At 42.8% G+C, this 11,137-nt stretch overlaps 1 protein-coding gene across 1 annotated transcript; it reads left to right on the top strand.

Moving 5' to 3' along the window:
* The first annotated feature begins 1,036 nt into the window (after nt 1-1,036).
* On the top strand, nt 1,037-8,471 carry LOC139468932 (pleckstrin homology domain-containing family A member 7-like). Its single transcript, XM_071251073.1, has 5 exons — nt 1,037-1,188; nt 2,602-2,673; nt 5,429-5,548; nt 6,691-6,779; nt 7,620-8,471. Exons 1-5 carry the CDS (start codon nt 1,126-1,128, stop codon nt 8,383-8,385), a joined length of 1,110 nt encoding a protein of 369 aa, XP_071107174.1. The 5' UTR covers nt 1,037-1,125; the 3' UTR covers nt 8,386-8,471.
* The last annotated feature ends 2,666 nt before the right edge of the window (nt 8,472-11,137 follow it).

Genomic DNA, 11,137 nt, shown 5'->3' with positions numbered 1-11,137 from the left:
ACCTCTGACAGACATGCCATTGTCTCCTAATGATGACCATATACCTCTGACAGACACACCGCTGTCTCCTATGGATGAACATGTACCTCTGACAGACACAGTATTGTCTCCTAATGTTGAACATGTACTTTGGACAGACACACCACTGTCTCCTGTGGATGAACATGTACCTCTGACAGACACCATTGTCTCCTAATGATGACCATGTACCTTGGACAGACACCATTGTCTCCTAATGATGACCATATACCTCTGACAGACACACCGCTGTCTCCTATGGATGAACATGTACATCTGACAGACATGCCATTGTCTCCTAATGTTAAACATGTACCTCTGACAGACACCATTGTCTCCTAATGATGAACATGTATCTCTGATAGACACACCATTGTCTCCTATTGATGAACATGTACCTCTAACAGACACTGACACCAGATCAAGAACATGTTCCTGAGAGAGACCATGTACCTAGGCACCATTGACACTTCTTAAGTAAATGCCACCACAAATGACATAAGCTGTTAAACCTCAATTCATGAAAGTTTGATTTATATAATTGACAAGGGGGGATCGAGGATATCCATCTTTCACCCCTGTTGTTTCCGAATCTGTCCATGTTATGATGTGATGCATTGGTGTCAGATGTCAGGAATAAAAATTGACAAGGGGAATACTACTCCAGTTTTCCTGTATTCTTATTCAAAATCAATAACTTCAATTTTAATTATCCACCAATCCTAAGACCGAAACATTCCTGGGTTGGCAAGTGGTGTTTTTGTAATAATAAAGTTGCCTACTCGTAGTGAATTACTGTTTGAAAGATTTATGCACAAGGGAAATATTTTTCGCAACCCACCCCTAAACTTTCAGTCTATTGTTTCCGAATCTGTCCATGTTAAGCTGTGATGCATTGGTATCAGATGTCAGTAAGCCCTGATCAGTGTGACTACTATGTATTCACTACGACATTCCTCGCTGATAAATCTTCCGTTCCGTGTCACAACAAGGAAGTAAAACTCAGTCACGTGACAACGCCATAAAGACCACATACACAATCCTAGGCAGGTACTGGTTCGTGTTTGACAATTCCCCAGCCACAGTGTTCGTCGGTGTACAGGTGAAATGGCGTCCCTGGACACACCTGTAATGGAGGGTTACCTGGAAAAGCAGAGTAGTGGCGTGTCGGTAAGTGTGATCGAGTCGGGAAAAGCTCTGTTGACAGTTAAGGTCATGTAGGAAGTGGACTCGCGTTGAAGTGTATAGCCAGGACCTGTATGGCTCTTGATTTATTGTTAGGGTCTTTGTGACCGCTGTACTGTTCGGTCAATGATTAACAACACGGTAGAACGGATCTGTAGTATACAAACGCAGTCGCGTATATATACATAATGATTTTGTGTTAAGTGGACCGTGGACACGTGTACTGCCAGCTTGTAGGGATGGCCTCGTTACAAGGATATATAAATACGAATAACGCCAGTGTTAGTGAATAGCATGTGACATACATATTTCTTTAATCATGTCACTCTGTACACTGTACAAAGTAAACGCAGTGTACGAGTGTGCGATCGCAGTTGGGGTAACCCGACTCGGGGCACACCCATGGGCGGATACAGAGTGGGGGTAATGAGATAATGAGTTTGTAGGCATTTTTCAGCTTTCTTTATGGTTACCTCCAACCACGCCAAAGGCTAATGGTTGGCCTTGTGTCGTGTGTACGCAGAGACCATATAAGTATAGGATCACTGATGTCAGGTTCTAATGAGTCGTCAGTTTACACGACATCCAATGTAACTGAAGGAATAGGAAGCATTATCCGACTAATTACAAGAAACAACACCTTCGACACAAAGGTTGTTACTGTTGGCTTGAGATTGATGTGTATGTACTATTACCTCACAATGCACATGGTGTAATTTACAGAGATACTTAATGCTGCATGCACATACTGCAAGGTACCTGGCTAGATGCCCATTGTCACAAATATACGCAATATACTCATTATGACGTAATATCTGGCTAGATGCCCATTGTCACAAATATATATCACAATATAGTCATTGTGACGTAATAAATGGCTAGATGCCTATCGTCACAAATATACATCGCAAGATACTCATTGTGACGTAATACCTGGCTAGATGTCCATTGTCACAAATATACATTACAATATACTCATTGTGACGTAATACCCAAATATACACTGCAATATTCTCATTGTATTTTGTTTTGTTTGTTGTTTAACGTCGCACTCGGCAGTATATGACGGTGGTCTGTAAATAATCGAGTCTGGACCAGACTATCTAGTGATCAGCATCGATCTACGCAATTGGGATACGATGACATGCATCAACCAAGTCAGCGAGCCTGAACACTCGATCCCGGTAGTCGCCTTTTACCACAAGCATAGTCTCTTTTTTCTCCACGGGTCGATACTCATTGTGACGTAATACATTGCTAGATACCCAATTTCACAAACATACTGCACGATGCTCATTGTGACGAAATGCATTGTCAGATACCCAATTTTACAAACATACTGCAAGATGATGTGACGTATCTACTCCCAGACACACGATAATCGAGGGACTGTTTCAGCGTTTCCTGGGCAAGTCGCGGTTCTGGTGCACACTGCAGGGGGAGTGTCTGCAGTACTATAAGGAATCCAAGGTGAGAGGACACACTGGGTAGCATTAAAAGTACTGTCGGAAATGCTAGAAAACTGCTTTTTGCCTGTTAAAAAGGAATATAATTTTTCACAGACTGTTGTTATTGAATATCGAATAACTTCCGATCGCCCTACCTGTGGTTTGAAGTATTTCAGTCACAAGGAGTCCTATCGACAAGTTTACAGGAGACAAATTCGAACGAAAACAGGAAGTTCACATTTATTCCAATGATGGCAGTCTGAAACGAACTATAGAAATATGCACACGTGACTCCGTTACAATGATAAAACATCTACTCCACACACAAACATCATTTGGAGAAAATTCTAGATGTGCATCTTCTAAAATGACAAAATGACGCTGCGGTTTTTTGGTTAACATTGCTCCCATGATGCATGTTACATTACACTTGCATAGCTATAACCAAGGTACACGATATGGAATCTGTATTTGGAAATGCATACAAGTTCTTTACACTTTAGAGAGATAGAGGGAAACCATGTATTTATTTAGATAGGGCGAATTATCGAACTGCCCAAGCTATGGTGTTTTCAATTCATACCATCAAGTTTACGGTATGATTTGAAAACCAAACAGGTATAGGGGTGGTCTCAAAAACAAAACTGGGGCGTAAATGGATTTTAGACAGCTTTGATACAGGGTGATTAGGGGTATAGTGTACAAGCTTTATGAGCAGAAGGTAACCCTGACTTGTGGTAGAATTTGGGAGGAATTAAAAATACAATTAATGTTCCCCGGACTGCACTATTGCTCTCCAAGAGATGGGATTTCGATACACTGCGCGTGGCGAGGACCGAGCACTTTTCAGGGGAAAATATTCCATCCTGTCTGAGGTCACATTATCTCCGAACCATTCATAACTATCACAGTCAGGGCGTCCAGATAATTTACCTTGGTGAATCATGTGGCTATTGGCAGATGGACAAAAAGCACCCATTTTACCATCAGGTACAGGTAATTGTGTCATTGTTTTGCACGCTGCAAACCCATGATATGGGGCTTATTGACGGATGTTTTCGAGGCGAAAAAGAAAACTGGTGATTTTCATAAGGAAATAATAGGATATGATGTTTTCATAGACTGGTTGGTACTTTAGCTATTGTCCATTGTAAACAACGCCGGTGTGATTGTCATAGATAACGCCAGTTAATATAACGTCCGGGAATCAGATACTGTCGCCCAAACCATGAGTAGTCTGAAGGCGTCCATACAGACCATATGAAACGAAAGTTCAACTCATGGAGAAAATTCGGCTGAAAAAGAAACCAGCAAAGTACAAGACATATGTGCTGGCGGCACCACACGGTCACGTTGTCTTACGTACGACACTCAGACATTGTGAGGTCAACCCTGTTGTGTCTATCTTGGCTAAATGTACAGGGTTCGTGGCAAGACATAACACAACATTCAAAAGTACAGATTCATATACGTCATCAGCGGAGAAAAATGCTACCTCAAGAAATCATCTGTAGAACAACAAATACTTCTGGATTCCAAAACCGCAACCTTCCAATACTCATCCCATTTCATAGCTGTTAACTTGTCCATCATGTTTCCAAGCAAATATAACGCAGTACATATCCTACAATTGCTACCTCATCAACGCATGACAATTAAGTACAATAACAGCAATATTTTGACACCACCCCCAACTCGGTGACATTTCCACATGTGAGAATGCACGGGACGGTGTGAGGTCATCACCTCGGGACAGGTGTTAGGTAATTACCTCAGGTTATAGACCATTACATACATGCATGACAACACACGAATATTTTTATCATCATTTACATGTAAAAGTACATTTTAAGGGTAATCACAGTGCCAGATAGGACAGGCTAGATTAGGGCAATTCGCGTTATTTTGATAATATTATATGCTCTTTTTATAGTCCCACGACTCGTATTTATTAAATGAAGTCAGAAAAGCAGTTTTCTAGCATTTCCGACAGTACTTTTTTTTTTAGGAAGTTGTACAATGGACTTTTCTTGCACATTGTGCTTATCAGTTACACGATCCTCCTATCAAACATAGCGACGTGCATGCAGTGTGTTTGTGTGTTTGTATGTATATACGTCTTTGGTGATATCCTAAATCGGAGGGGGCATGGGTGGCCCAGTCGTCTAAGGCGCCGCGATTCACTGTGCAGTTGCGTCCCTTGGGCAAGCCAGAAACCTATGATTTTGGGTTCGAATCCCGGTTCGCCACGATTATGTTTCTAGGTTTGTCAGCACCATACCCGTGCTCGTGGGTTTCACCGAAGTGGTAATCGTCTGAGACCTGCATCACTTGGGCTTTCCTCCCACATTAAGCTGACACGCCGTGATAAAACAGGAATACTGTTAAAAGCGGCATAAAACCCAACTCACTCACTCTCTCACCCTAAATCGGAATTGAGATGTCACTAACTGTATGTAACTTAAATATTTCTTAACTTATTTATATATAGAGATCTTTAAATGGCTTCCTGGTATGTCTCTATCGATTTTAGACACCATGTAGTTAACTATATCTAAATATCTAATTTATAATATAATATAAAATTGTAAGATATCTAAAAATCGATTTTTTATATCAAATATATATATTTATTGATATTTAAAAACAAGAAATAACTAAGATCTTAAAATACGGATTAATGTGATAAAATGGCGCCTCGTGGTTTTGTTGTGCCGTCATCGTTTTTTCACGTTGTGCTGTCTTTTCCCGTTGTGCCGTACTGCTGTGTGTTTCAGAGGTCGTCAGTGGTGGAGTCGCTGATGTTGAACGAGGCCCAGATGGTGAGAAAGACAAGTGGAGCCAAACAGGGAACACAGTTTGAGATCATCACAAAGAAGCAAAGGACGCTGTTGTTTGTAGGTCACCTGTATTATCACCTCACAGATTACACGATCAAATCACACCTACACCCACTTCAGGCGGAACGTGTTATCAGAGATATCTACCCCCACTTCCTGTATGGTGATAATCTTTCACACCTGTTTCCCTGTTTCCCTATCTCGTTAGGTTAGCCACGACAGGCTGTTCTAAGAGTCAGTGACTGACTAAATGACCCCATACGCTACAGTCAGCATTATTAGTGTGTGAGTGAGTTGGGGTAAACGCCGCTTTGAACAGATTTCCAGTTACATCACGGCGTGTCAGCTTAATGTGGGAGGAAAGCCCGAAGTGAAACTCGCTGTCAATAATCGAGTCCGGCTGGACAACTAGAGGTATCTTGTGTGAACGGCGGGGGAAGAAGGACCAAGATGGAGACTCTTTAACCATGGCCATTGATATAGTGAATGAGTGAGTTGGGGTTAATTCCGCTTTTAGCAGTATTCCAGATATACCAGCTTAATGTGGGAGAAAAGTGATGCAAGACTCAGACATTTGCCACGATTATGAAACTCACGAGTATGGTATGGTGCTGACAAACCCAGAAACCTAATCAGGGCGAACCGGTCATCGAGCCCACGATCAAAGGAGTCTGGCGTGCTCAAGGGACGCAACTCTGACGAAAAAACCCAGCCCCCTCCCCGACCCCACCACGATAAAAGATGTAGAATTTCATCAGTATATTAAGTAAAAGGGTTTTTAACGTGAAACTAGAACTCTCCCTCTCCATTTCTCAATTTTGTTACGGACCCGTGAAGATCCGGGGTAGAATAGGTCTTCAGCAACCCATGCTTGCCGTAAAAGGCGACTATGCTTGTCGCAAGAGGCGACTAATGGGATCGAGTGCTCAGGCTCGCTGACTTGGTTGATGCATGTCATAGTATCTCAAATGTGTGGATCGATGCTCATCATGTCAATCACTGGATTGTCTGGTCCACAGTATTCACAGACCGCCGTCATGTAGCTGGAATGTAGCTGAGTGGGGCGTTAAACAATAAAGAAACAGACAAACAATTGTGTTGTGTGCACAACCAAAACCATCGTATTTAAAACAGAAGTAAATTCTTAATTACATTTCGACTTGAATATATTATGATGAAATCGCATGCCACATGTTTAGACGGCAGCAACAGCCATCGAGTGCAGCAACTGGGTGCGACATCTCCAACAAGCCATGATTCACAAGGACAGGACGGCCTCCGGCAGAAGGTGAGTACACCACGAGGAGACACTACCTCCTCACACAAGACCTCCGTCTGGCTTTAACACATTCCCATACCTCTAGTCTCATCTTAAAGTGACTGCTGTTACCCTAGCCCCTCATTACTTCAGGTTATGATCAGATGTGCAATATGTCACTTATGGGTACCCGGCAGGACGAGATAGTTATGTGACTGTTAACCTTCTTGCGGTGTAAGTTGTCATAAAAGTCTTCCGATGTGCGCTGTAGACATTTCAGCACACCATTACCTCCGATAGGATCCGAAAGACTACATTTTAAATAGTCATTCATTATTTTTTAAACGTTAATACCTACCACTAGACCGCCTTCGTGGTCAAGTGGTAGAGTGTCCACCCGGAGAGCGGAAGGTCCGGGGTTCGATCCCCGGCCGCATCATACCAAAAGACGTTAAAAAAGACGTTGAAAGTACTTGTTGTTACCCTGCCTGGCGCTCGGCATTCCAAGGGGACTAGAACAAGGGCTGGTCGGCGCGGAGTCAGTATGCTGGGTCTGAGTGGGTTATTTGTGTTAAACTGCAGCATGGTATAAAATCAGCATTAGTCCGGACTAGTACAAGCAGTCTCACATACACACACGTGCATGCACGTCGCTATATAAGTGCAGTAATCTTTGACGCGACGATAAACACCATATCACCTCATCTCTCCAACCACTACCTTGGTCACCAAATTTAATTGACCTGTCCTATAGTGAACTATGAGGTGTATCAATTTGTATATGATTGGGCTGTTTCTGTTTCAATGTTATTGCAAATCTGTGTTTTAATTGAGTCAGGCCATGGTTACATTGTCGTTAATGTCCGCCAGACGTGCTGCCCCTGATGCCGGCTATGAAGAGATCGTCATCGACGACGCCGCGGCTCCTTCCCTAGCGCCACCTGAAAATAAGACGGGTTCCGGCAGCAACACGGCGTCTGCAATGTACGCCGACGTCGTAGACTGCCTCGCACTTGGTGGCCCACCAGAGAGGGTGTTATCTTCCTCGTCAAACATGTATGCTGAAGTCGCCGACTTTCTCCCAAGGACGACAGACGACGGGTCAGGACCTCCCAAAACCAACCCAGATGTGTTTCGGGAGAATTCTCTGTATGTGATCAACAAGGCTAAAGAAACAATGCAAGAAGAACGTCAGCAGACAACACCCATTGGCGCAGACGACACGGCCATTGGTTACTCTACACTGGACAGTTACCAAGATACGACGGCTAAAACACAGGAGACGAAGAACCCGCCCCATGAAACTAAACCAGATGCTTTGCCCGAATATGCGACTGTACAAAAAGTAAAGGAAAGTGGTCAAATGAAGAAGACAGTGACAAAATCTGTTTCCATGGACGAGGAATGGGTAGAGGGTGCTGCAATTGAGAATCTGGATAGTGCACTTAAAAGGATTCCTGCGGCGTCTGATCTTCCCATATGGAACAGCTTGACGGCAGGCGACAGGAAACCTTTGGATGATCTCAAGGAATTTTTGGCTAATAATCGCGAACTTTGTCGCACATCTTATACGAGGCTTGACGACAACATCGACCCTGTGGCGAGACTTAAGGGACTTCTGCAAGAAATTGGTTGACCTACTCTCTGACACATTCCCGTTAGTTCTACACAAACATAAATGACAAATGCCATGTTGTACATTTCATTTTAAATAAAATTGAAGTTTAGTCGCAAAAGAAGTGTTCATATCTTACACTATATCACTGTGAAAAGTATACCCTAATTGTTTTATTGTTTTATTGTTAAAACAGTGATATTTCAATTTATTGTATAAACGATACCAAAGACTATATGCTGACGACTATATTACATATATGTAAGAAATAAACGACTTTTGGTCGTTGTTTATCCAACAATGATGCACAACATGGAGAATAAACCATGAGGAGTGCAGCCCCGAGTGGTTTATTCTCCCTGCAGTGGTTTATTGTACGATAAAAAACGAACACGAGTCGTTTATTTCTTATATGAGATATGAACATTATGTGCAGCCTCTTTAAGGATGTTGATAAAATGTACAAGCTTTAAAAATATTTACCCAAATTTTAATAATGATGTCTCCCTGAGTAGAATCCGACCTCGGAAATGTCGGACAAGTCCATTTCACGACAGGTGGGTTACGTGTAGTATCTCACAATCCTCACGTCGATCATATGTACCTTTGCTCCTAATACCGATTGTCACATCTCTCCCACTTTTGGATGCGATCGTTCGGCCACTGCGTATCTTACCAAGATACGACGACCAAATCCCTGGAGACATAGAAACGAAAGCATATGCTTTGCCCGAATATACGAGTGTACAAAAAGTAAAAGGACGGGTCCAATGAAGATCACAGTGACAAGATCTGTTTCTGTGGTATATTACAGTAAACTACGGTTTTAACGAACTCAAAGGGACAACTAATTTTAGTTCGTTATAACCGTAGTTCGTTATAAGCATGTTCTTTATAACCGTAGGTTACTGTAATAATATAGATGCCTAGCTACATCTATGGGGAACAACTTACTTGACACTTCCCTCTCCAAAATAACGTCGTCCAATATATGACAAGTTGCAAGCACATATTCGAATCTCCAGAAATGACGCCATGACAGAACAATGTTTTATCGTGAAATAAACCGCACGCTTTTTCTTTATTGTTCTTTGCGATTTTTCGCGTAGATATCTTATATAAAAACGTATAATGCCCCGTGCCTCTCCCACAAAGTGTTCTTAGACTTTTTAACTCCCCCACCTTAACACAGACATACGGCAGTTGTAGTACAAACAGGTCCGAACTACGACAGGAAACGAAAGCTTCAACACACTGAGCAGGTTTAAGGTCCGAAAGCAGTAATGCAGGCGGACTGTCTGAAGCCAATCTTCTGTACTCTATCAAATGGAGAATCACCTCCATACAAATCCAACAACGTGTGACCAGCACTAGAGAACGTGGTGAAAAACAACTGTAGGTCATGCAATTTCTTGACCTTCATCTCAGGAAACAAAGATTATGAAATCAAATAAGGAAATAGTTATTAGTGTTCATGAAAACTGTTTCTATATGATGGGCATCCGCAATTATCCAGCAGTGTATCATATGTCCATACTATTTCCACACACGGTTTTTACGCGCTGACAGACATGCGCTTTTTGAGACGTCTGTAGATGGCGTCAACGACTGGACATATCTATTGTAGTCCTGGAACCCGTTCCACAAAGCGATCTTAGTGCTAAGTTGGTCGCAACTCCCATACTTCAGCATAGGCTTACGATCAACGTAGCACTAAGATCGCTTTGTGGAACGGGGCCCTGGGGTTTGGAGCCGTGGACATGCAGTTGCAGGCTTATTTTTTTAACGCCCACCCAGCAGAGCAGATGATCGAATTTGGGCCAGACGAACCAGTGATTGATATCATGAGCAACGTCCCAAGCCCCGGTCGGGGTACGATGACACAACCAGGTCACGAGTCTGACCGCCAGATCCTGTTTGTCACCTTGCACGAACAGATTACCGTGGACCAATTTTAATCGGAACGGGGCCAGTAGCCGCAGGTGCTATTATAGGCGACCTCTAGGTCAGGCATGTATATAGGTGAAAGTATGCTACCATGCACAGGGTGTTATGGTAATATTAGGTTTGAGCCAAAAGGAATTTTCTTTATGCACCCATCAGCGGCACAATATCTTGATTAAACACATAATCTCGCAAAAAACAACAATAGTTGATAAGGTAGAGATTGTATAGTGCTCCGAGTATGTGTTACATCAAGCCTACACGCATGACGTTTGTGAATCCCGTGACGATCCGGGCCCACTTGCACAAAGCGATCTTAGCGCTAAGTCTATCGTAAGCCTATGCTAAAGTATGGGAGTTACGATTACCTTAGCGCTAAGATCGCTTTGTGCAAGTGGGCCCTGGTCTAGAATTGGTCTTCAGTGATCCATGCTTGTGAGTGGCCACTAACGGGATCGGATGGTCAGACTCATTGACATGATTGCTGAACGTCATCGTATCCAAAATTCGTAGAGGGATGCTCATGATGTCAATCAATACATTTACTGGTCCAGACTCGATTATTTAAATATCGCCGTCGTATAGCTGTAAAATTGCTGTAAAAGCAGCGTTAAACAACAAAGAAACGAAAGAACAAACGATTGTGAAATGACCACTCAAAGGAGTGGATGAATGAGTTTAGTTTTACGCCGCTTCTAGCAAAAGGCCAGCAATATCACGGCGAGGGATACCACACATCTTCCCACGTGGATATTCGAAACCTGGGTCTTAGGCGTGTCGAGCGAACGCTTCAACCAGACCGCCCCTCCACACGAACGAAGGCTAACTG

This window comes from Haliotis cracherodii, unplaced genomic scaffold (assembly GCF_022045235.1).
Source record: "Haliotis cracherodii isolate W230 unplaced genomic scaffold, xgHalCrac1.p SCAF_2, whole genome shotgun sequence".
In the NCBI taxonomy this organism is placed as follows: Eukaryota; Metazoa; Mollusca; class Gastropoda; order Lepetellida; family Haliotidae; genus Haliotis; species Haliotis cracherodii.
Note: the sequence above shows the minus strand (reverse complement) of the source record. Positions and strands in the feature narration are given on the sequence as shown.

What these genes read in the sequence shown, in the direction of transcription:
- LOC139468932 (XM_071251073.1), top strand. Translation starts at nt 1,126, where the DNA reads ATGGCGTCCCTGGACACACCTGTAATGGAGGGTTACCTGGAAAAGCAG. An exon ending in AGTACTATAAGGAATCCAAG is followed by an intron (nt 2,674 to 5,428) that starts GTGAGAGGACAC and finishes TGTGTGTTTCAG; the next exon opens with AGGTCGTCAGTGGTGGAGTC. An exon ending in AGCAAAGGACGCTGTTGTTT is followed by an intron (nt 5,549 to 6,690) that starts GTAGGTCACCTG and finishes CCACATGTTTAG; the next exon opens with ACGGCAGCAACAGCCATCGA.